Here is a 26,944-nt window from a genome sequence, read left to right as displayed (position 1 = left end):
CAGCTCCAAATTCAGGAGAGGAGGGTGCTATCCACATCCCCACCTCCATTTGTATTTCATCTCTGTACATAGCCCCTGAGGAAGAGAAAATAAGTTCTTCTAGGTTTTCACATTTTTATTCTTCTTCCCTGTTAAGATGTCCATTGATACAGAGATAAAATAGATGTCCTTTCCTCTTCTGAAAATCCAACATCTCATGAGGGTTCCTAGAATAATAGGTATAAAATGCAAAAATACTACCACTGAGCTAAAGGAACATTAATAAGTACAATATACAAAAATAGCTAAATACAACACAAATATTCATTCCTTCTATTTTACTCAATTGTTTAAGACAACAACACTAGAATTCATGGCATTTTTCTGTAATATTGTGAATCCAAGTTACAGATTGGAAATAAGGACTTATTCTAACTAACCTATAAAAAAATTCACTAATAGTGAATATGATCAATATTGCCATGACAATGAATGAAAACTTAAGGAGGTATTTCTAATTGCTGGCTGATAATGTATTTCCTCAAATAAAACATGTTCCTTGGATCTCCAAATTTTCCCTTATTAAAGGTTTTTTTTTTTTTTTTTTAAAGGTGCCAAGTGTTTGTGCTATGCATTGAGTTAAAGTCATATGGTTTAAACCCCAGATTTGAAAGGGCACCGTTCTCTTTCAGTTGTGTACACTTGAGTACATGAATCTGAAGTCTATTTCAGTCAGAAGATCAACACACCAGCACAGGTGTTGGCCAGTAGAATGGGATCTATACAGAGTCAACATTTTTCTCAGAAAAGAACTTTGGATTTTCTTAAGCAGTTAAAATAAGTAACTGGTTAAGAGTCTAAACCTTGGTGTCATAGAGCATGACTCTTAAAAACATTTTAAGTCAGGCTGAATCAATTGTGAGCTTTCCTGGAAGACTATAAAAAAACAAGAACCACCTCAAGATAGCGTCATTGGATGTCTGGTGTAAAGGTACCTATCCTCGTATTTAAAGGAAGATTTTGAAATAAATAAATAACAATATATATCCAGATAATCCTATCTACAGCCTTGGTTTTAATTACCCCCTTCATACCAAGGGAATGCTCAAACGTTTACTTTCAGACAAGACTAACCTCGCGACCCTAGACTTATGTATCTAACCACTGCCGCCTCAGCTCTATTCGGGTGTCTCACAGTCATTTCAAATTCACTGTCTAAAGTGAACTTCAAACACATCCAATCTGACTCTCCTCAGTGTTCCCTCTCTAAATGAATAGTTTCTTTGTCCACTCAGTACAGACATCAGAATCTTGGTGCTTCCATGTCTTTCTGTGGCTTGACAGCTCTTTTCTTTTTTCTTTTTTTTTTTTTTTTTTTGAGACGGAGTCTCGCTCTGTCGCCCAGGTGGAGTGCAGTGGCCGGATCTCAGCTCACTGCAAGCTCCGCCTCCCGGGTTCACGCCATTCTCCTGCCTCAGCCTCCCGAGTAGCTGGGACTACAGGCGCCCGCCACCTCGCCCGGCTAGTTTTTTGTATTTTTTTTAGTAGAGACGGGGTTTCACCATGTTAGCCAGGATGGTCTCGATCTCCCGACCTCGTGATCCGCCCGTCTCGGCCTCCCAAAGTGCTGGGATTACAGGCTTGAACCACCGCGCCCGGCCAGACAGCTCTTTTCTTTTTATCGCTGAATAGCATCCATTCACTTACTGAAAGACATCTTGGTTGCTTCTAAGTTTTGGTAATTGTAAATATCCATATGCAGGTTTTTGTGTGGACATAAGTTTTTAATTCTTTGGGTAAATACCAAGGAGCGAAATTGCTGGATCTTATGGCAAGACTGTATTCAGTTTTGTAAGGAAATGCCAAACTGTCTTCCAAAGTGGCTGTACCTTTTTGCATTCCCACCGGCAATAAATAAGAGTTCCTGTTGTTCCAAATCCTCACCAGCATTTGGTGTTGGACATCTAAATTATTGCTCCAAACATTTCCTAGCTGGCTCTCAGTCAGCCCAGGATGATCAGGAATTCACGACTCAGAAGGAAAAAGGAAGCAATGTGTTTGGGTCCAAACATTTCCCAGCTGGCTTTCCCTGGAGTTTTCAAGTCCATGGGATCCTCGAAGGCAAAGATCATGACTATCCCTTCATCTAGCACAGTGACTGACATTTACCAGACATTCAACAAGGATTACTGAAATAATGAGTGAAAACTCTTTGGCTTTGGAGTGATACAGACCTGAGAGCAGAAACTGCTTGTATAATACAATCTATAATGTGGATATGCACTGGGTGGTTTTTTATTTTTATTTTTTTGCAACTTTTGAGATAAAACCATTTTAAAGTATACAATTCAGTGGTACATTGCCTTGATCATTATGTTCTCTTCCCTTCCTGATGTTCCAAGATTCCTTCTTTTATCATTTCCTCTCTGTTTGGACCAAATTTCTTTAAGTTATTCTTTTAGGTAGGTCTTCCAGCAACCAATTCTTGTAGTTTTCCTTCATCTGTGAATGTCTTGATTTTCCCTTAATTCTAGAAGGATATTTTTATTAGATACAGATTTCTAGGCTGACAATTCTTCTCTTTCAGCATTTGAAATATAGGTGTCACTTCCTTCTAGCCTTCATGGTTTCTGATGAGAAAGAAATACAACTTTCACACAAAAAATTGTCGGCCGGGCATGGTGGCTCACACCTGTAATCCTAGCACTTTGGGAGGCCAAGGCGGGTGGATCACCTGAGGTCAGGAGTTCGAGACCAGCCTGGCCAACATAGTGAAACCCCGTCTCTACTAAAAATACAAAAATCAGCCACGTGGTGGTGGGTGCCTGTAATCCCAACTATTTGGGAGGCTGAGGCAGGGGAATAGCTTGAACCTGGGAGGCAGACGTTGCAGTGAGCCGAGATCACGCCACTGCACTCCAGTCTGGGTGACAAGAGCAAAACTCCGTCTCAAAAAAAAAAAAAAAAAAAAAATTGTCTTCCCCCTATGGGTAAGGTGTCATTTCTTTCTGGTTGTTTTCAAGACTTTTTGTTTGGGCTAAGCGTGGTGGCACATGCCTGTAATCTCAGCACTTTGAGAGGCCAAGGCAGGCGCATCACTTGAGGTCAGGAGTTCAAGACCAACCTGGCCAACATGGCAAAACCCCGTCTCTACAAAAGATACAAAAATGAGCCAGGCATGGTGGCGCACACCTGTAGTCCCAGCTACTTAAGAGGCTAAGAGGCTGAGGCATGAGAATTGCTTGAACCCAGGAGGCGGAGGTTGCAGTGAGTCAAGATTGAGCCACTGCACTCCAGCCTGGGTGACAGAGTGAGACCCCATTTTTTTAAAAAAAGATTTTTTGTCTGTAGTTTTCAACAATTTGACTTTGGTATTTATTGGTGTGGGTATTTTGGGGTTTAATCCTGTTTAAGGTTCACTCAGCTTCTTGATTTTCTAGATCCATAGTTTTGTGGGGGTTTTCTTCTGCCAAATTTGGGGGAATTTCAACCTTTATTTCTTCATTTTTTAAGTCCCATCCTCGTTCTCCTCTCCTTCTGGTACTCCAATAATATGAATATTTGGCTTTTTGTGAGAGTCCCACAGCTCTCTGAGGTTCTGTTCAGTTTTTCTTTTCAGTCTATTTTCTGTTGTTCAGATGGATGATTTCTATTGTTCTATCTTCAAGTTCATTGATTCTTTATTCTCTCATTTCCGTTTTGCCATTGAGCCCATTCACTGAGTTTTTAACTTTGACTAAGCTGTTATTTATTTATTTATTTATTTATTTATTTATTTATTTTTGAGATGGAGTTTCGCTCTTATCTCCCAGGCTAGAGTGCAATGGTGCAATCTCGGCTCACTGCAGCCTCTGCCACCCAGGTTCAAGTGATTCTCCCGCCTCAACCTCCCAAGTAGCTGGGATTTTACAAGCGCCTGCCACCATGCCTGGCTGATTTTTGTATTTTTAGTAGAGACGGGGTTTCGCCATGTTGGCCAGGCTGGTCTTGAACTCCTGACCTCATGTAATCCACCTGCTTTGGCCTCCCAAAGTGCTGAGATTAAAGGTGTGAGCCACTGAGCCCGGTCTATTTTTACTCTAAAATCTCAATTTGGTTTTTCTTTTCTTTCTTTTTTTTTTTTTTTTTTGAGACGGAGTCTCACTCTGTCGCCCAGGCTGGAGTGCAATGGCGCGCTCTCGGCTCACTGCAAGCTCCACTTCCCGGGGTTCACGCCATTCTCCTGCCTCAGCCTCCCGAGTAGCTGGGGACTAGAGGAGCCTGCCACCATGCCCAGCTAATTTTTTGTATATTTAGCAGAGACGGGGTTTCACCATGTTAACCAGGATGGTCTCGATTTCCTGACCTCATGATCCACCCGCCTCGGCTTCTCAAAGTTGTGGGATTACAGGCATGAGTCACCGTGCCTGGCCTTGATTTGGTTTTTCTACACATCTTCTATTTCTTTGCTGAAACTTTCTAACATTTACTCAGGGGTATTTGTAGTTGCTCACTGAAGTGGATTTTTTTTTTTTTTTTTTTTTGACACAGAGTCTTGCTCTGTCGCCCAGGCCGGAGTGTAGTGGCGTGATCTTGGCTTACTGCAACCTCCGCCTTCCAAGTTCAAGCAATTCTCCTGCCTCAGCCTCCAGAGTAGCTGGAACTCCAGGCATGTGCCACCACGCCCAGCTGTTTTTTTGGTTTTTTTGTGTTTTTTTTTTTGGTATTTTTAGTAGAGACCGGGTTTCACCATGTTAGCCAGGATAGTCTTGATCTCCTGACCTCGTGAAGTATTTTTATGATGGTTGCTCTAAAATCCTTGTCAGTTAATTCTCACATCTGTGTTCTGCTAGTGCTGGCACTGATGACTGTCTTTTCTCACTGGGTTTGAGAGCTCTAGTGATTTTTCAATTGAAACCTGGACATGTTTAGTGGTTTCCCTGGAGTTTGTGACATAAATTAATAACTAATCTAAGTCCAGCTTCAAATTACACTCTATCACTTTGTGTGTAGTGCATAAAACTTGTATCAGAGTACTCCTATGTCCTCCCTCCTGTGCCTTATTACATTGCTGCCACTCACTTATCTATATGCTGTAATCACTTATACACTGTTACTATTACAAGAATAAGGAATAAGAAAAATAATAAGGAATAAGAAAATAAGAAATATAAAATATTTCATTTTATCTTCATTTATTCCTTCTTTGATGCTCTTCCTTTCTTTATGTGGATCCAGGTTTCTGATATATATATTACATATTACATATATATTCTATATTACACATATAAATTATATAAAATTAAAATATGTAATATACACACACACACACACACACACATACATAAAGAACAACTTAACATTTCTTACAGGGCAGATCTGCTAGTGATAAATTCAATTTTTTTGTTTGGATTTTTTGTGACAGTCCCACAGACTCTCACAAAACAAAAGAGAAAGCATTTCTCTTTTGTTTCTTCCCTTTTCTTTTGAAGGATAATTTTGTTGGATATAAAATGTGGTTTGGTTGGTGTGTTTTTTCATTCAACACTTTAAAATATCATTTCACTCTTTTCTTGTTTGTATGGTTTCTGATAAGAAGTCCACCGGAACTTTTATCCTTGTTCCTCTCTATAGGTAAGGTGTTTTATTTCCTGCTTTGGCTTCTTAAGAGATTTTCTCTTTGTCTTTGATCTTCTGAAGTGTGAACAGGATAGGTCTAGGCATATATATTCTGGTATTTACCCTGCTTGTTGTTTTCTAAGCTTCCTGGGTCTGTGGTTTTGTGCCTTTGTCATGAATTCTGGAAATTTCTTGGCCATTAATACTTCAAGTACTTCTTCCATTTCCTTCTTTTTCTTCTTCAGGTATTCCCCGTACATGCACATTATACCTTTTGAAATTGTCCCAGGGTTCTTGGATGATTTCTTTTTTTTTTTTTTTTTCTGAGACGGAGTTTTGCTCTTGTTGTCTAGGCTGGAGTGCAATGGCATGTATACCTTTTGAAATTGTCCCAGGGTTCTTGGATGATTTCTTTTTTTTTTTTTTCTGAGACGGAGTTTTGCTCTTGTTGTCTAGGCTGGAGTGCAATGGCATGATCTCGGCTCACTGCAACCTCCGCCTCCTAGGTTCAAGTGATTCTCCCACCTCAGGCTCCCTAGTAGCTAAGATAACAGGCGCCCACCACCATGCCCAGCTAATTTTTTGTATTTTTAGTAGAGATGGGGTTTCACTATGTTGGCCAGGCTGGTCTCAAACTCCTGACCTCAGGTGATCTACCTGCCTCGGCCTCCCAAAGTGCTGGGATTACAGGCATGAGCCACTGTGCCCAGCTGGTTCTTAGATGATTTTCTTTTTCCTCATTGTTTTCTTCTCTTCACACTCCTGTTCAGGAATTTTCTACTGACTGATGTCACACTTACTGATTCCTTCTCTGGATATGTCTGCTCTACTAATAAGCCCATTAAAGGCATGCTTTGTTTCCATTACAGTGCTTTTGAATCCTAGCATTTCCTTTTGATTCTATCTTCAAGTTTCCACCTTCCTGCTTACATTATTCATCTCTTCTTACATGTTGCCTATGTTTTCCATTAGAGCCTTTAACATTAATCACAGTTATTTTTAATAATCTGTACATTACAAAATATGAGTCATATCTGGGTCTGGTTCTGATGGTTGCACTGTCTCTTCAAATAGTGTTTTTTCTTGCTTTTTAGCATGCTTTGTAATTTTTTGTTGAAAGCCAAAAATGGGCCGGGCGCGGTGGCTCACGCCTGTAATCCCAGCACTTTGGGAGGCCGAGGCGGGCGGATCACAAGGTCAGGAGATCGAGACCACGGTGAAACCCCGTCTCTACTAAAAATACAAAAAATTAGCCGGGCACGGTTGTGGGCGCCTGTAGTCCCAGCTACTCGGGAGGCTGAGGCAGGAGAATGGCGTGAACCCGGGAGGCGGAGCTTGCAGTGAGCCGAGATCGCGCCACTGCACTCCAGCCTGGGCGACAGAGCGAGACTCCGTCTCAAAAAAAAAAAAAAGAAAGCCAAAAATGATGTATCAGGTAACAGGAACTGAAGAAACAGACTTTTAATGTGGGATTTTATGTTAATCTAGCTGGGAGTTGGGTTCTGTTTAATGTTTTTTGAAGCTGTAGGTGCCAGGGACTTCAAATCCCTCTAGTATTCTTCTATTTTTCTTCCCCATTTTTCTTCTTTGGGTTCCCTGTGAACTCCACCTTAGATGGACTGTACCTTGCAGCTCTGTCAGCAGTAACCCGCTGTTATATTGTAGACTTGTGCTAAGGTAATGGGGAAGGGAAACATTCCATGATTTTACGGTTAAATCTCAGTCTTTTAGTGGGCCTGTGTCTCCAGGCTGTGACCATCAAAGGTGTTTCTTAGCTATTTCCCCCTCCCCTAGGGAAGACAGGAAGGTTACAGTGGCATGTGCCTGTGGTCCCAACTATTCAGGAGACTGAGGTGGGAGGATCACCTGAGCCTGGGAGGTCAAGGCTGCAGTGAGCCAAGGCTGTGCCACTGCACTCTAGCCTGGGTGACAGAGACCCTGTCTCAAAAAATAAAAAAACAAAAAAACCAGTACCTACTAACCACAGCTTTCCTGGTTGCCAGAGACATTTTGAAAATACTTAAAATTCCACTGAGATAGCACAGACTTTCACAGTCATTAGAGTCTTATATTCAGGTCTAATATTTTCTTTAAAAGAACGCAGCAGACAATCTGCCACCAAATGCAAAAATCTTCTCTCTGGCACTCTCAATAAACAATGATCATCAAGGTTGGTTTCTGTCCTTAAATGTAATAGTCAAGGCGTAACAAACTTAGGCTTGGAATAACTATCCTCAAATTATTTTTAATTTTAAAAATTCTATTGATAATATTACTCTGACAACTTAAAGACTGGTTTGTGAAACTATATTCTTAACGTTTTTCCTTCAAATATTTCAAAATTAAATGTGATGTTTTCAAATCATACCTAGTACCTACAGAAAAAAGTACACACAGTTTCTAATCACTTCTTTTCACTCTAAAACAACTTCAAGTTCAGGGTTAAATCAACACACTAACTGGAAAAGGTTCCTTTTGTCTAGCTCCCCCCACCCACCCCACCCCCACAATAAAACTAACCAAGCACCAGGCAGTCCAGCCACTTACCATGTGCTTGGCAAAGCTCCCGCCAGGACCAGTGCTTCGTACCAGGTGTCCTTCAGAAGGGAAGTTAAAGTTGCCAGCATTCAGGTTTTCTCGTGTGGAGTGATTACCAAAGAGAACAAATGGCTGCCGATTAGGACTAGAGAGCGAAGTCAAAAACATGCGATTAGAAAAGAGTTCCTGGCCAAGGCAACCTTCCATGACCTTAATAAGTCCTCAGGCTTTTCTGGGCGACACCTGCAGCCTTAGCAAAGCAGTCAGTCAGTACAGTCGACCAAATGTCCTTGGCTGGTTGGAAAGGGATGCCAGTTGTCTCCCTACTGACCCATAGGGATCAGTTAACATTTAGGGACATAACTAAACTCAAGCTAAGTTTGTATTTTCAGCATGTCCCACTTTTTGAGGAATAAGTTCCATAAGTTTGCTGTCCATGATAGAGTGATAGAGCAAAACTCAGGTATTATAAAACAGAATTTTAACAGAAATGAGTCTTAAGGAATGACAGTTATGATACTTGCACTAGACAGACAACAGAGCAGTCATCAATTCCTGAGTAACTTTCAATAGGGAAGGAGCACAGGAGGGCTGCAAATTTTCTCAATACCACACATCTGCCTCTGTACCCATCCCCTTCCTCTCTGCCCTCTTGGCTGAACTTTTCCTCTCCCCTACTTTTCCTTTCCCCTACTTTCTGCTCACTCCTCAGCCCACTCTAATCAGCCTCCTCAGTCATTTCATCCAGAGAGTTCTTGCCAAAGTCACCAAGTGACTTTCATGTAGCATACAGCAAATTCAACAGATGGTCTTCAGGTCTTCCTTCCTTCATTGGTCTCTGAGAAGCACTTGACTCCCTCCACCCTCCACTGCAAGAACTGTTTCCCCTCAGTCTCCCCAGTCAGTCATCCTCCTCTTCCACCTGGTCTCCAAATAGTCCCAGGGTTTACCCGCAGCTTGCTGCTCCCTCCTCTCCTCTGTGATTATGTTCCCTATGTCTCCTCCCCTTCCAGTTCTAAATGGCATCACAATCCACCCAGGAACCCAGCCATCTGAAAGGCCTCCTGGACTTCTGCTTCCTCCCCCTCCAGATATAATCAACCTCCCCAAAAGCCTTCCTATTTAATCATTTTCTTCCATCTTCATGGCCACAACCTTAGCCCATGCTGCCATCATTTCTTCCCTGGACAATTGCAACACTTCCTCACTGTTTCCCTGTTTCCACTCTTGCCCTCCTATTCTCTACACTGCAATGATGATAATCTTTTAAACATGCCAATTTACTGCCTTTATGTTATTTTCTGGAGAAGGGACACAATCTTGAACATGGCTAAAGAGAACTTGTATGATCTAGTGAACTTTCTCAGCTCCATGGAAGGCCACTCAACTCCAACTTCAATACTCCAGCCAAGATCATTTTCTTTGATGTCCCTTATGTTCTTGTCTCAGGGTCTCTGTTCTTCCTCCTACTCCCAATTATCTCTGTTCATTGTTCAGCTCTCTCCTGGAGGGGGCTGGGCTCTCCTGTGATGGGCTTCAAAGTACTATACTCTTTTCTCCTTCATGGCACCAATCAGAGTTGGTCATAACAGATTTCTTTGTTAAGCTGTGTGATTAATGTCTTTTTCTCCACTACCCTATAAACTTTGAGGGCAGTAATCATATTTGCTTCCTTTTTTTAAACCATGAATCTCTCTTGATTGGTATGTCGTACGTTTCTCAGTGAATATTTGATGACTCTATCCTCTATCTTTTTCCTAAATTGCCCTTAGTGTGTGTCATGTAAAGAATTCTTTGCATTTCTTTTCACTCTCTTAAAAATACTACCTTAAGCTTCAGGCAAACAAGGGCTTTTAAAAGTAAGCATGGCTGATTTTTCTTCTTAAGTTTAATTCAAGTGAGGTGACACTTCAGGAAGAAAAATATGACTCTGAGTCCTAGCCAGCGTACTCTGTTTCACTATTAGATTGGATTGAAATTGGGGGAAGAAAAGAGAGAAAAGATGTCCTCTCTATCCATCAGAGGAAGTTATCTCCTGCTGATCATGACAAAAGAGATGTGGGAGGAAACACTTTTGAACCCTCACTGAACCCATCTTCTTCGTGGGGCTGGACCTTCACATCTGATCCCTTTTATTCCCTGTAAGACACTGTTGCTCCCCTGCCCAGCCCTTGGACTATGCATATGTCATATGCATAGTTTGCAAATAGTTTCTCCCATTCTGAGGATTGTCTGTGTACTCTGATGATTATTTCTATTGCTGTGCAGAAGCATGTTCATTTAATTAGGTCCCATTTATTTATTTTCATTTGCTTCCTGTCATTTTCCTGAGCCAGGAATGAAATTAAAAATTCCTTTCTTTAGATTTTAGCAGACAACAGGGATTTATTTATTTATTTAGAGACAGAGTTTCACTCTTGTTGCCCGGGCTGAAGTGCAATGGCACCGTCTTGGCTCACTGCAACCTCTGCCTCCTGGGTTCAAGCAATTCTCCTGTTTCAGTCTCCCGAGTAGCTGGGATTATAGGCACATGCCACCACACCCAGCTATTTTTGTATTTTCAGTAGAGATGGGGTTTCATCATATTGGTCAACCTGGTCTTGAACTCCTGACCTCAGCTGATCTGCCCACCTTGGCCTCCCAAAGTGCTGGGATTACAGGCATGAGCCATCGCACCCGACCGACAACAGTGTTTTAAAAGCTAGTTTACTATAAAATAATAAAATAAAAATGAAAGCAGTGAAACAGACACATTTACAGAGTATAGATTTCTTACCCTGTGATGACTAAAGTCAACCCATATTTTCCTGACTCTAGCTTCTGAACTTGGGTGCACCCCGACAGCCAACCCCCTTGCCAACTCCATTTTCTCTATCACCATTCACCCTTCTTCCCCAAGAAAGAAACTTACCTGTTTTCAGTTATATGGCTAGAGATCATTCCATGACTGAAATAACTTCTGAATGGCTAAAAAGAAGCCAACATTGTATATATTAAGACCACAATTTGGTAAAACAGTCATAAAACCCCTCACATATGTATGTACACACATGCTTCAGGAGAGTGCATAGTGTGTGAGTGTGTGTGTGGGTGTGTTTGTGTGTGTGCATGTGTGACAGAGAGAGAAAGCTACAGAAAGAGAGAGATGTTTGTTTGTAGATTACTATAAGAACATGGAAAGATGTGTATGGTGAATAGCAATATGAATTTTAGGAGTAAGTGGCAAACAAAGTAATACCAAAAAAGAAAAAAAGGCAAAAACCTGCAAAAAGGAAAATAAAGAAAAAAATCCTTTTATTTTACAATGTTTAACTACTGAAAGAAAATTGGACCAATCACCATCTATGGTCCAAGTTGCTAATCATGTGGAGATTAAAAAAAAAACTTTTCTACATTTCCAATAAATTAATATATACTATTGTGCTAATTTAAAATCAGTAATGAGGAGGAATCCAAGGAATTTCGAAGTATACTGATGGAAGTTTCCTGGGAAATCAATGAAGTAAGTCTCAGCTTTTGGATGCACAGTGTCAGGCTAAACACTAATCAAAACTTAACACGCATGATCTCATGTCCAAAGGATCCAAAAATTCAAATAGTAATTTTAATCCCACTAAATAATATTTACTGGTTTTTTTTTTCTGATTAATGTATGTTCATTGTAGAAGACAATAAAAACCACCTATAATGTCTAAAAACTATTAACATTTTGGTAAATTTTCTTCAAATCTTTTCTCTATGGTACACCATAGACAATATATGATTGCACTAAACTTTATTAAATAGTCTTCTGTTCATGGAAATTTATATTATTATTAATTCTTCAATATAATGGAAAAAAATACACACACATACACACACACACACAAAAACACCTCTCATGTAATGAACTTAATAAATTTCATCTGCAGCTCTGATGATTTCCTTAAGGCAGATCTGGAAATGAAATCACAGAACAAAAAGGCAGAACCATGTTGCCAAATTGTTTTTTAAGAAAGTTCTATCCATGTGCATGTCTACCTACAATATGAGTGTGCCTGTCTCATGATCTCCTCATAAGCACTGCCTATGAAATGGTTTCAATATATTTGCCAAGTTGACAAATGAAAAATCGGACCTCACTGTTTGTTGTCTCCTTTATACTCGTTGGCTTTGTAATGAAGTAGAGTATTTTAGACATGTTCAATGGCCATTTGGATTTCCCTTCATTAGTTAACAGTTTATTTACATTCTCTGATATTTATCAATTGGAGTATTTTATTTATTTATTTATTTATTGAGGTGGAGTTTTGCTCTTGTTGCCCAGGCTGGAGCGCAATGGCATGATTTCAGCTCACTGCAACCTTCGCCTCCCAGGTTCAAGCAATTCTCCTGCCTTAGCCTCCCAAGTAGCTGGGATTACAGGCGTGCATCACCACACCTGGCTAATTTTGTATTTTTAGTAGAGACAGGGTTTCACTGTGTTGGTCAGGCTGGTCTTGAACTCCTGACCTCAAGTGATCCACTCGTCTTGGCCTCCAAAGTGCTGGGATTACAGTCGTGAGCCACCGCACCTGGCTCAATTGGAGTTCTAATGTTTGTCTTACTGATTTGTAAAAACTATAGATTAACATAATACTTAAAATTTATTGTGGGCTTACCATGTGACTGTGATAGGCACTTATCATCTCAAGCAACCCTAATAACAACCTATGAGCTTCATTCTATCATTATTTGCCCTCTAGAGATAAGTTGACAAAGATACAAAAGTTAATTTACTTGTCCAAGGTCACAGAGCTAGTGAACTGTATAGCTGGGATTCTAACTTGGTAATCATTTGAGGGAAAAAATAAAAGTAGATCCGTATCTCACAACATATTCCCATGAATTACATTTGGATTAGGGATCTAAATGTAAAAATTCAAGCCATACAAGCGCTAGAGGGTGACTTTCAATTACAGCCTTTCCCTATATAATGACTCAAAATTCAGAGGCAATAAAAGAAAAGGCAGATGAATTTACATAAAAAGAAAAATGTTTGCATGGCAAAAAAAAAAAAATTTATAAACAAACCAACTGATAAATATGGAAAAAGTATCTGGAATATATACTAGAGACAAAATGCTAACAGCCCAAATATATAACAAACTTTTAAAAACGAGAGGACATGGGAGGTGGAGGTTGCAGTGAGCCGAGATCGCATCACTGCACTCCAGCCTGGCGACAGAGCGACACTCCAACTCAAAAAAAAAAAAAAAAAACCAGGAGACAAAAAACCCTCCTAAAACCTATGCTCTATAGTTCAGTTAATAATACTGTACTAATATTAAAATGGAAAAACAACACGTAAACAACATATAAAATGGCCATCAAATATATGAGGGAATGTTCAACTTAACTAATAGAGAAATGTAAATTGAAACAATACTGATACACTATTTTTCATCTGTGAAACTGAAAATTTTTAAAGTATGACAATACATTCTATTGGTGAAGTTGTGCAGCAACAGGCGTTCATACAGTGCTGGTGGGAATGCAAACTGGTAAAATCCTTCTGAAGGGAAATTTGGCAATAACTAACAACATGACATACGCACTTACCTTTTGACCCAGCAATCCCATCACTAGGTATATATACCTCCAACAACGGGAACATACATAAGCGCTGCGTTATTTACTATGGCTCTGTTTGTAATGGCAAAATATTAGAAACAACCTCAGTATGTGCACACACAAGAGAGGCTGAATAAATTAAGACAAATCCACAAAATGGAGTACTATGAATTCTAACAAAGAATGAGGAAGATCTCAATGAACTGACTTGAATATGTTTACATCGTTAAGAAAACAAAGAAAAAAAAAAAGGACTGGGAGAGAGTTCCAGGACGTACTGTTAAGTGGAAATGACTATATGCTACTCTTCAATGTTAGAAAGGTAACAATATGAGAAAATGCACACGTATTTGCTCATTTGTGCAAATGAAATAGAAAAGATAAATGAGAAACTCAAGAGGTTTGTTACCTACTGTCAATGGAGTGGGGAAAATGGGTGGAAAGAAGAAGGCAATAAGAAAAAAGTAACAGGAAACGACAGTGACACTTGAGTATACCTTTTGGAATCTCTTTCACTCGTAGAATCATAGTAATAGAAAAAGGAAAAAGAACCCCGAAAACTGAAAAGGATATCAGTGAGATGTGGAACAACTTCAAGTGGTCTAATGTAGAAGCAAATGGAGTCCCTCAAGAAAAGAAGAGAGGTATGGAACACAAAAAACGTTTGAAGAATGAAGAGCGAACACTTTCCAAACTTAAAGAAAACTATAAATCTACAGACCTAAGAAGCTCAACAAAATCCAAGCACAAGAAACATGAAGAAAACTATAGCGAGACACACCATAATCAAACTACTCAAAATCAGTAATAAAGAGAGAATCTTAAAAGTTGCCAGAGGGAAAAAAAAAAGGCCTGCTATATTCAGAAATTAGGATAAAAGACTACAGTATGTACAAAGATTAGGATGAAGGACTTCTCAACAGAAATAATGCAAGCAAGAAGACACTGAAGCAAGATCTTTCGAGTATTAAAAGGTAAAAACTGTCAATCTAGAATTTAGACATGGCAAAAATATATTTCAAAAATGAAGGCGAAATAAAGATTTGTTTTCCAGACATTCAAAAGCTGAAAGAATTAACCATCAGAAGATTAATACCACAAAAAATATTAAAGACCTTCCTTCAAGGAAAAGGATGACAAGGAGAAGTCTGGGTCTACACAAAGTAATGAAGAGCACCAGAGAGAGCAACAACATGGGCAAATATACTACATTTGACCTTAGCCAAAAGGCCCAGAAGCAACACACGGGCAAATACGTAAGACCTTTTTCCCCATTATTTAAATCCTTAAAAAGGTAATTGTTTAAAGAAAAATAAGAGCATTGTATTGTGGGGTTTATAAAATATGTAAAGGTAGCTGGGTGCAATGGCTCACGCCTGTAATCCCAGCACTCTGGGAGGCCGAGGTGGGTGATCACTTGAGATCAGGAGTTCGAGACCAGCCTGGCCAACAAAGTGAAACCCCATCTCTACTAAAAATACAAAAATTAGCTGTACATGGTGGTGTGTGCCAGTAATCCCAGCTACTTGGGAGGCTGAGGAAGGAGAATTGCTTGAATCCTGAAGGAAGAGGTTGCAGTGAGCTGAGATCATGCCACTGCACTCCAGCCTGGGCGACAGAGCGAGACTCCATCTCAAAAAAAAAAAGAAAAAAGAAAAAAAAAAAAAAGTAAAGGTAAAATGCGTAACAACAAAGATCAATTCCAGCTCCAAACCATCAGCAGGAGGGTTTGCTCTGAGCCACAGGGGAGCACAGGAGAGTTGAGGGCTGCAGCGAGTACCCAAGAAGGCTACAATGCAAGCTTAGAAGGGTTCCTTAGATCCTTCCTGGTGATTAGTTTTTGAGGCTGTCCTGTGTCTTGGTTGTCAATCTAGATACTTCAGGTTTACTCACAAGCCTGGTAACTGCTGACTAGCATCATCTGCTTGGAAAGACATCTTGGCATTCAATATCTGGAGGTTAAACTGACAAAGGTGTGCTACTCCCATGTGGAGAATTATTCCTATGTCTATTAAACAGTGCCCAGAATTCCTGGCACCACCACACTGCAAAGCAAAAATACTTCTAATGGAGAAGCCGGCACACAGAAAAAGAGCTTTTTATAAAGGGTTGGCATGGAGGGGAACTTCTTTATGGTATACAACACAGCTTAAAGAAATGATAAATTAGAATTGATAGTGTTGTATTTTGAAAAAAATTAAATAAAAAATTAAAACAATAAATAAATTAACCATTTTCTTCTTCTTCTTTGACCCTTCCCTTACATACCTCACCCGCCTGAGATTCTGAAAGTTCTAGCAGGAAAGGAATTTCTGTGTCAAAATTAGCGAAGAAGCTAGTCCACTGATGTTCAAAAGCCACCAAATCCTGGGAAAAAAAGCAAAAAGTTAATGTGTTTGGTCACATAAAGGAGGTATTTTAGAAAGCGCAAATTATGAAACTGTAACTGATCTCAAAACACCAGACCATTTATATATGTTATTTTAAAAGGTAGTAGCAAACTACTAGTACATGCTACTTATATGGATGAATCTCAAAAACATTATGCCAAGTGAAAGAGCTAGATATAAAAAAAACTACCTGATATGTGGTCCATTCATGTGAAATATTCAGAAAAAGCAAACCTGTAGAGGCAAAAAGTAGACTAGTAGTTGCCTAGGCTTGGGACGGAGACTGACTGCAAGTGGGCACAAGGGAACTTTCTGGGCTGATGAAAACGTTCTCTATAAATTTACTAAAAATAATTGAGTTGTACACTTAAAATGGATGAATATTATAGTACATAAATTATACTCCAAATAAAGCCGTTTAAAAGGACAGCTAGGAGCAGGGGTTCATGTCTGTAACCCCAGAACTTTGGGAGGCTAAGGTGGGAGAATCATGTGAGCCCCAGGAGTTCCAGACCAGCTTGGGCAACAAGATGAGACCTCGTCTCTACAAAAAAAAAAAAAACCAAAAAACCATGAAAAAAAATGAGCTGAGCTTGATGGTGCGCACCTGTTGTCCCAGCTACTTAGGAGGCTGAGGTGGGGGAATCGCTTGAGTTCAAGAGGACCAAGTTGGAGTGAAGCAGGATTGTGCTGCTACACTCCAGCCTGGGTGACAGAACAAGATTCTGTCCGAACAAATGAATGAATGAAAGGACAGTAATGATCCTTAAACATCTTACTTTAGCAACCCTATTGGGAGGAATTTATTTACAGGGCACCTAAAGGATGGTACCATGTCCAGTGCCAAAAGGGTCACATCTGAGCAGCTTTGTTGAAGGACTGATTGACTTTAAAGGGCAGGGTGGCACAGAGCCCTCTCCTTTCTTCTGCCCTCTTTCTAGTAACCACATGAGTACTGAGAAACTCTAAACCCTTCTTTGTTGACTCTCCTCTACATGCGGCCTCCATTCCCCACCCCAGCTGCTTTTTAGCATCCTCTCTGAACTCCTTCTTATTCTTAAGCACTACAAATTGCTTTTTGCTATTGGCTTTTCTTGAAGGCATCATCAATTAACAACAACAACAAAAAAAACCACCAGTTAGGACTTGCTTATGATACTCCTCAAGTATTATCCTTGTCCTTATTTTGAAGTTGCTAATAATTTATACTCAAATTGGACAGTCATCTTCACTGTCAATTTTGCACCATGGAAGGGTATATATGTTAGGCACCCAGTCTAGTGCCTTGCTCATAGCAGGCATTCTATTTGCTGCACCAAAACTCACTGGCCAGATCTATGCCCTCCTCCTCTCAAGCATATACAAGTACTTAGACCTCTGTGCTAGCCATGTACTGACTCTACTTCTGGCCCTAGACATAAAGCACAAGGCAACACTGCTGGGAAGACAATGTAAACATTCTCTACTTGCTGTCCAGACTACCTATCCATATCTATATCTATACAGATGTGTGTGTATGTATGTATACATATGTACACATGCATATTATATATGATACTTACCACATACATACACACACACACAAAATTCTGGCCAGGTATGGTGGCTCATGCCTGCAATCCCAGCACTTTGGGAGGCTGAGGGGATCACTTGAGCCCAGTAGTTTGAGATCAGCCTGGGCAACATAGTGATACCCCATCTCTACCCACCAGAAAAATTCTTTTTAGTCATCATGTAGGTGACAGTGCTGATAGTGTTTTCTGAGTATGTTTTATATATAATGTAGGATAAAACAAAAAAAATCTGTGCGTATACAGGTATCTATATATACAGACAAACACATATTAGGAGGAGGGAGACAGAGAGAGAAAGAGATAGAAAATATTTCCTAGCTCTATCTACTGAAGAGATCTAGAAACAATGGCCAAACCAGCAGCAATGAGTACTTCTAGCACTCAGACTGGGGTGCTGAAATACCACTTCTCATTCAAAGAAACCAGAACATTTTAGAGAATTGACTGAGTGTGGGTCTCAGACAGGAAATGTACAAGACAAGGCTGGGATATCTTAACATAGCAGCTGGCAAGGAAGTTATCAAAGACTATTAGCATTCTGTTAAAATAAGATTCTGTTAAATTGTGAACCAACTTGAAGGGAGTTCATTATCCAAAGACAGAAAAATTTGAGCATCACTGAAGATGGCAATTGCAATGGATATAAACACATCAAATATGTTTAAATCTGAGTTCAAAATATATACAATATACATATATACAATATATTTATGTATATATACACAATTGGAATAACATCATTGTGCAACGGTGAATTGAGGATCTAATTAATGAACCAAGAATCTAGGGATTACACATCAACTGCCGTTCACAAAACAAAAAGAGAACCAATTAGACATTATGTGCTTCTTGATAAAGAATATAACACCCTGTAGGAAGTAGTCGTTTCTCCAAAAATCAACCCTGAAACTGATTCAACCTCTAGATGCAATTACCAATGATCAGGAAATACAGGAGACAGGGGAAAATGTTAAACTACATCACGGGAATACAATTAAGAAAATTTCAACTGGGGCAGGTGCAGTGGTTCATGCCTGTAATCCCAGCACTTTGGGAGGCTAAGGCAGGCAGATCTCTTTAGATCAGGAGTTCAAGACCAGCCTGGCCAACATGGAGAAACCCCATCTCTACTACAAATACAAAAATTAACCAGGCATGGTGGCACACGCCTGTAATCCCAGCTACTGGAGAGGCTGAGGCAGGAGAATTGTTTGAACCTGGGAGGCGGAGGTTGGAGTGAGCCAAGATCATGCCGCTGCACTCCAGCCTAGACAACAAGAGTGAGACTCCATCTCAAAAAAAAAAAAAAAAAAAAAAAAAATTTCAACTGATGGCAACTATAAGACAAATGATCTAGTTTCTTCAACAGACAGCTAGGGGGCAGGGAAACAAAGAGATAGAGAAAACCTATAGATTAAAAGAAACCTAAAACACACACATGCATACAGGGCAGGCAAACAAAACTAAACTACGTTTATAAAATACATTTGGATGATAAAACTGCAAAGAAAAGTAAGGAAATGACTACCATAGAATTTATGATAGTGTTATTCCTGCGGGAAGAGGAAGGAGATAATGGAGGTTCTGTTGCTTTGCTTTATACTAAGTTATTAGATTGTACATCAGTTTTATGCTATTTTCTGAGTCTGTGTTATTTTATTTATTTATTTATTGAGACAAAGTCTTGCTCTGTCACCCAGGCTGGAGTTCAGTGGCGTGATCTCAGCTAAATTTTTTGTATTTTTAGTAGATATGGGGTTTCACCATGTCGGCCAGGCTGGTCTCGAACTCCTGACCTCGAGTGATCTGCCCGCCTTGGTCTCCCAAAGTGCTGGGATTACAGGCGTGAGCCACTATGCCCGGCCATCTATGTTATTTTAATAATGAAAAGTCTTTAAAAGCAAATGCCTAAGTATTATTTGTTCATTACAGAAAACAGAATAAGAATCACTGTAAACACTTTGGGAAATGTTCTCTCAACTTATTTTTACATAGTATTTTATAAAAACAAATGTGCATGTACTTGTAACTGGTAATCTGTAGGGTCCTGGGTTAGAATGCCTTGCCATCCCACCTCTGTGGCTTGGCCTGATAAACCAATCCTTTTGGGTCTGGGTTTCAGCCTCACTGCTATCAGGTCCAGTCAGTGCCCTGTATCCTGGGCCCAGGGCAATCTTTCCACTTTGGCACTGGATTATCCCTTTCTAGACTCTGGAGATAAATACACTTCCAGCGCTTCCAACTAACACTTTAACTGCAGACCTTCAACGTCTGTCTGACCTCTCTGGTCCCAGATCTACTCTCCTTCTCAAGTTGGCTGTCATTCACATTCCGACAGTTAAAGAAAATTTCAACTCAGAAAAACCTGTGCTTGAATCTCTGCCTCTTACTGGCTGTGTGACCTTGGGCAAGGAACTTAACCTGAGCTTCAAATACCTTATGTAACTGTGATGACTACTATCTACCTTGCAGAGATATTACAGGAATTAAGTAAAATAACCTGTATCAAGTGCTTATTATCAGATCTTGCACACTAGATATCTTCAGTACTGCCTCTACTGCAGGTCAGCCCAGGGCTGGCTGTGAGAAAGATGGTAACTGCAATGTATATAAACACATGAAATATGTTTAAATCTATGAGTTCAAAATATTTTATATATATACATATTAATTGCATGTATGTTATATATAACATGTATATACAGAAGTATATACGTTATACATAACACACATAGATATATATAACATATATATAACATGTATATATATGTAAATAAATATATACAACTGAGCCTTCCCCTCAACATCCTGACACTTGTCTGCTCTCTCTCAGATACTCATAATGCACATCACTGGCCTCAGGGAAGCTGTGCCCAAAGCCACCCATCTCACAGTGCATCTTTGCCTTCCTTACTTGGCTCTGTCCAACCTCTTCAACTTTACCAGAATGCTTCACTTTGTGAGACTTAAAAAAAACAAAAAGGGACCGGGTGCGGTGGCTCATCCACTCTGGGAGTGGGCGGATCACCTAAGCCCAGGAGTTTGAGACCAGCCCAGGCAACATAGCGAGGCCGTGTCTCTACAAAAAAACACAAAAATTAGCCAGGTGTGGTGGCAAGTGCTTGTAGTCCCAGCCTCTCGGGAAGCTGAGGTGGGAGAATCACTTGAGACTGGGAGGATGAGGTTGCAGTGAGCCAAGATAGCACTACTGCACATCAGCCTGGGCAATACAGTGAGACCCTGTCCCCCAACCCCTAGCAAAAAAAAAAAAAGGCTATTAATACAGAATACACTGTGTTTCAATTCTATTAGAAACAGACTCAGGAGGTATATTTCCACTTAAATGGCCTACCTGGTGACACCCATTTTGGTTTGGGTCTATGACAGGAAGCAGTCAAACAGTTAAGCAATATCAATTCTCTGCTAACTTGTAGGTGAAAAACACTGTGTGCTTTAGGAGTTACAGAGAAGAAGATAGGCACTTTGTTCCCCAAAAAATCACCCCTGAGGGAGGTGGATATGTCAGTACTAATTATAGAATAAGGTAGAATGAATCATTAAGTACTGCCTTTAGCTCCATGCACATTCTATTTTTCCAGTGCAAGATGCAATGACTCATACTAAAAATCACCAGCATCCTATATGAAATGTTGTTTTATGTATATTGTCCTTTTAAATCTTCCTGACATCTTTGTTACTTCTCTATGACCACTTTAGAGAAGAGACTGAGGCACCAAGCAATAAAGTGACTTGCCTGAGGATTCAATACTAACAAGCAGCAAAAGCGGAAAAATATCTAGACAAGATACCTAGAACCTGTGTGCTTTCCAGTAGGCACACTATTCTTCCAACTTTCCCCAACATAAACACTGAATTTGTGGAAATGGATACTGTTGTAAGTAAGTGGAACTGGTGAGGTGGATGCAAAGTTTATCATTCAGATTCTTCAAGGCCAAATCCAGAAGAAAGAAGCAACAGAAGGCAGAAACCATGCCACTGTGCCTTGGCCCTTAGCCAGAGGACAAGGATACTGAACTTCAAACAGAACTCTTGGCTCTAGGCTGGCATCCAGCAGAAGCAGCTTTTGGGTGGCTCCAAGTCCATATTCATTGTACCCTCCCCAAGTTACGCAAGGACTAGCTTAAATACCAGTGAGGGCAAAGCAGCCACATTAGAGCACCTTCTCTCAAAATTCAGCAAAGGACAATTCTGGGGCTTTCAGACAGCCTCCTTCCCTCTCTGTCTAGAAAGTTCTACCACCTTCTCCCTTTTCTGGAAAATCTCTGATTACCACACATGACTCCTCTGAGAAACAATCCTGAGCACTTCCAGGCAGAGTTATCACCTTACTTTATTATTTCCAAATACAGTTAAATCTGGCTCTCAGCCTCTACTTTTTGGGATGGAAGTCCACTATCACATATCAAAAGGGCTTCCTTCTCCTTCTTCCAATCACCTAAGAATATCAAGCTCATAGGAAATCAGAAAACTAGGAAAGAGCCTGCTCTACAGCCCATGGTGATCACCACTGCTGCTACTTCAGTTGCATGATGTCACTGCTGTTCCAGGTGCAATTAAAGATGCTCTCCTGAGTGGACCCTATCCACTGACTCTAGGGACACCAGCAATGTTCTTAAAACTACAGTGCTGGCCGGGCGCGGTGGCTCAAGCCTGTAATCCCAGCACTTTGGGAGGCTGAGATGGGCGGATCACAAGGTCAGGAGATCGAGACCATCCTGGCTAACACGGTGAAACCCCGTCTCTACTAAAAAATACAAAAAAAAAACTAGCCGGGCGAGGTGGCGGGCACCTGTAGTCCCAGCTACTCAGGAGGCTGAGGCAGGAGAATGGCGTGAACCCAGGAGGCAGAGCTTGCAGTGAGCTGAGATCCGGCCACTGCACTCCAGCCTGGGCGACAGAGCGAGACTCCGTCTCAAAAAAACAACAACAACAACAACAAAAAAAAAAACAAAAAAAAAAACTACAGTGCTATTCTGGCCTCTATGTGTGACCTGCAGTCTCCTCATTGAGGAGACTGCATGCAGATACTACTAAATTACCTGTCTCTCTTCTTTATCTGTGGTTAAATTGGTCTTCCTAATTCTTATATTCTCTGTATATTTGTGCATTTTCACTTTTTTTCATAATTAGGTTAGCCAGGGGATGATGATGTTTTTTTAAAAACCAAAAATTTCAGATGTTATTTTTCTTTTACATTCTTCTTTAATTAGAAATGTTTAAACAGAAGCTGGGTTCGGTGGCTAATGCCTAGAATCCCAGCACTTTAGGAGGCCGAGGCAGGCAGATCACCTAAAGTCAGGAGTTTGAGACGAGCCTGGTCAACATGGTGAAACCCCGTTTCTATTAAAAATACAAAAATTAGCCAGGCATGGTGACGCACACCTGTAGCCCCAGCTACTCAGGAGGCTGAGGTATGAGATCACTTGAACCCGGGAGGTAGAGGCTGCAGTGAGCTGAGATTGCACCACTGTATTCCAGCCTGGGTGACAGTGAGACTCTGTTTCAAAAAAAAAAAAGAAATTTTAAAATAGAACAGATGTTCAGTTTTATCAAATGCCTTTTTTAGTATCTATGGAGTCATTATAAAAGGCTGCAAGAGGAAAAATTCGTATAGCAATTACACTAATAGATTTCCAGATATTTAACTAAATATAGAACCCTTAAAAAACCCTACTTCGGCCGGGCGCGGTGGCTCATGCCTGTAATCCCAGCACTTTGGGAGGCCGAGGCAGGCAGATCACAAGGTCAGGAGATCGAGACCACGGTGAAACCCCGTCTCTACTAAAAATACAAAAAAATTAGCCGGGCGCGGTTGTGGGCGCCTGTAGTCCCAGCTACTCGGGAGGCTGAGGCAGGAGAATGGCGTGAACCCGGGAGGCGGAGCTTGCAGTGAGCCGAGATCGCGCCACTGCACTCCAGCCTGGGCGACAAAGCGAGACTCCGTCTCAAAAAAAAAAAAAAAAAAACCCTACTTCATAGAATTTTATTTTAATATGATACTAGGTTCTGTTTGCTAATATTTAACTTAAAATACTGGTATCAATATTCATAATAGTGGTCTGTAGTCTTCATTTTCTTCAGTTTCTTTTTATGAGTTTTGATAACAGCTAATTTCTTTTTTTTTTTTCAGATCCAGTACTGTCTGAATTTTTTTTTTAGCTAATTTCATTAAAAGTTTGCAAGATGTTCTTTTTCAGTGCTGTCCGATCTGATTTAGTTCATCACTACATTAAAATGTTTTAACGGTAGGATCTGAACTTTTATTTTTTTAGACAGAGTCTCGCTCTGTTGCCCAGGCTGGAGGCACGATCTCAGCTCACTGCAACCTCCATCTCTCGAGTTCGAGTGATTCTCCTGCCTCAGCCTCCCAAGTAGCTGGGATTACAGGCATGTGCCACCACGCCCAGCTAATTTTTGTATTTTCAGTAGAGAAGAGGTTTCACCATGTTGGCCAGGCTGGTCTCGAACTCCTGACCTCAGGTGATCCACTTGCCTCGGCCTCCCAAAGTGCTGCGATTACAGGCGTGAGCCACTAACCCTGCCTGAATTCAGAACCCAGTTCAGAACCTGGCTGGATCTGAACTTTTAAATAGCTCTCAAACTATATTTGAAGGTTTTAGGAGAATTCACTCATGAAATGTGTTCCTGGTAATTTCTCTGCCTTTTTAAAATCAGTTATTTTAGATTTTCTATCTATCCTGGGGCCTATTTTAATTAACCTTTAACCAAATGTATTTGCATTGAAGTGACGCAATTACTTTCTTATGACTCTTAACTTCCTTGTTCTATCACTGCCCTCTTTTTTCTTCTTTTGAAATTTCTGCTTTCTCCCTTTTTTTCTTGTTAGATGAGTTTATTAGTCAGGTTATTGCTTACAGGTCTGCAGGCTGGCTATGGCTCAGCTGGGCTGTTACAGTCTGTTCTATGTATGTCATTTCAGGACCGACACATAAAGCAGCAACTACCTGGGAAAAGTTCTCACGGCAAGAGTGTAAGAGGGCAAGAAAAATTACACAAGAACACCGAAGGCCTCTGGTCAGATATGTCATGTTATGACCAATCACCTTCCATATGACCAGGGCCAACAGTGTAAAGGAAAGAATACTCACTGTCAACTACAACAAGGGCATGAAGGGGAAAAAAAAGTTATAAAAAAATATATAACCTACCACAATTAAGCTAACGGTTTCTCTATTTCATTATTCTCAGGTTCAAAGTACCAGTGCTGGCATTATGTATGAGTTCTACCACTTTCCTATGTTCTATTTCATTATTTTCTGCTCTCCATGCAGTGAATTCTTTCCTTACTCTTCTCCCCTTCTTCACTTGGCTACTTATTTTCAATTAAAAATTTCTTATAAGCACTCCGTTAGCTGTTTCTCAAATACTCTGATATATAGTGTTTTCATTATTTAAATTATTACTGAGGCCGGGCGTGGTGGCTCAGGCCTGTAATCCCAGCACTTTGGGAGGCCAAGGTGGGCAGATCACTCGAGGTCAGGAATTCAAGACCAGCCTGGCCAACATGGCAAAACCCCGTCTCCAGTAAAAATACAAAATTAGTCCGGTGTGGTGGCATGTGCCTGTAATCCCAGCTACTCAGGAGGCTTAGGCAGGAGAATCGCTTGAACCTGTAGGGTGTAGGGTGCAGTGAGCCAAGATCACGCCACTACACTCCAGCCTGGGTAACAGAGTGAGACTCTGTCTCAAAAACAAAACAAAACAAAAAATTATTACTGAGTGCTAGTGTTTACCTTGTAACTAATGAAAAAAACCTTAATGCTCGGGCTGGGCGCGGTGTTTAACGCCTATATCCCAGCACTTTGAGAGGCCGAGGCGGGTGGATTATGAGGTCAGGAGATCGAGACCATCCTGGACAACACGGTGAAACTCGGTCTCTACTAAAAGTACAAAAAAAAAAAATAGCTGGGCGTGGTGGCAGGCGCCTGTAGTCCCAGCTACTTGAGAGGCAGAGGCAGGAGAATGGCAGGAACCCGGGAGGCGGAGTTTGCAGTGAGCCAAGATTGTGCCACTGCAATCCAGCCTGGGTGACAGAGCGAGACTCCGTCTCAAAAAAAAAAAAAAGAAAGAAAAACCTTAATGCTCAATTTCCTTAATCTCTGACCATGTTCAATAATAAAATTAGTGTACTTCTTTTTCCTACTCCCTCCTTCCTCACCCATCCACCTTTATCTTTTACTGTTCATTTCACTTTGTGCTGTTATTTATATCTTTATTACTTAGTTTTTCAGGTTTTTTTTTTTTTTAAAGATGGAATCTCGCTGTTGTTGCCTGGGCTGGAGTGCAATGGCACAATCTTGGCTCACTGCAACCTCTGCCACCCAGGTTCCAGCAATTCAAGACCACCCTGGGCAACACAGCAATACCTGATCTCTAGAGAAAAATAAAAAATTAGCCAGGTGTGGTGATGCACGTCTGTAGTCCCAGCTCCTCAGGAAGCTGAGGTGCAAGAATCACTTGAGCTCAGGAGTGCAAGGCTGTAGTGAGCTATGATCACTGCTGCACTCCAACTTGGGCAACACAGCAAGACCCTGTCTCTAAATATATATATATATATATATATATATATATATATATATATATATATATATATATATATATATATATATATATATATATATACACACACACACACACACACACACACACACACATATTTTAAATAAATAAAATAAAATGTGGGTGTTATGTTTTTGTTGAGGATTTTATTATAGGTGTTTTGCTTCATTTTTTTTCTGCTATGGAGAAACTCAAGGCCACCCTGCATTTTTCTAGTTTATCTGTAACTGGATGCCAAAGGATTTTACTGTTTTTTGGGGGGATTCAGGGCTTGGGGCAAAGTCTAGTAACTTTATTAAAATATGTCTCAGTGTTGACCATTGTTGGACAATTTTCTCTGGGGCATGGTATATCCTTTTCTTTTTTGTTTTCTTGAGACGGAGTCTTGCTCTGTCACCCAGGCTGGAGTGTGGTGGTGGATCTCGGCTCACTGCAAGCTCCGCCTCCCGGGTTCCTGCCATTCTCCTACCTCAGCCTCCCGAGTAGCTGGGACTACAGGTGTCCACCACCACACCTGACTAATTTTTTGTATTTTTAGTCAGGATGGTCTTCATCTCCTGACCTCGTGATCCACCCGCCTTGGCCTCTTGAAGTGCTGGGACTACAGGTGTGAGCCACCGCACCTGACCTCTTTTCTTTTTTATAGATAGAGTCTTGCTCTGTCACCCAGGC

At 40.6% G+C, this 26,944-nt stretch overlaps 1 protein-coding gene across 8 annotated transcripts in view; it reads right to left on the bottom strand.

The window, feature by feature from the left end:
- Window positions 1–26,944, bottom strand: part of DNAAF9 (dynein axonemal assembly factor 9) — a 164,597-nt gene that overhangs the window by 92,254 nt on the left and 45,399 nt on the right. For 6 of the 8 annotated variants that reach the window (XR_012419195.1, XR_012419196.1, XR_012419197.1 and 3 more), the window contains exons 8-10: window positions 15,976–16,074; window positions 11,027–11,082; window positions 8,125–8,260 (exon numbers count right to left, since the gene is read on the bottom strand). Coding sequence is in view for 5 of the 8 variants with exons in the window: in XM_005568456.4 (XP_005568513.3) it covers window positions 8,125–8,260; window positions 11,027–11,082; window positions 15,976–16,074 (291 nt within the window). In the remaining 3 variants the exon portion in view is untranslated. The remainder of the gene's footprint in view (window positions 1–8,124; window positions 8,261–11,026; window positions 11,083–15,975; window positions 16,075–26,944) is intronic. The other 2 variants (XM_074004868.1, XM_074004869.1) reach the window with 1 other exon arrangement.

The sequence above is a fragment of the Macaca fascicularis genome, chromosome 10 (genome assembly GCF_037993035.2).
Source record: "Macaca fascicularis isolate 582-1 chromosome 10, T2T-MFA8v1.1".
NCBI lineage: Eukaryota > Metazoa > Chordata > Mammalia > Primates > Cercopithecidae > Macaca > Macaca fascicularis.
Note: the sequence above shows the minus strand (reverse complement) of the source record. Positions and strands in the feature narration are given on the sequence as shown.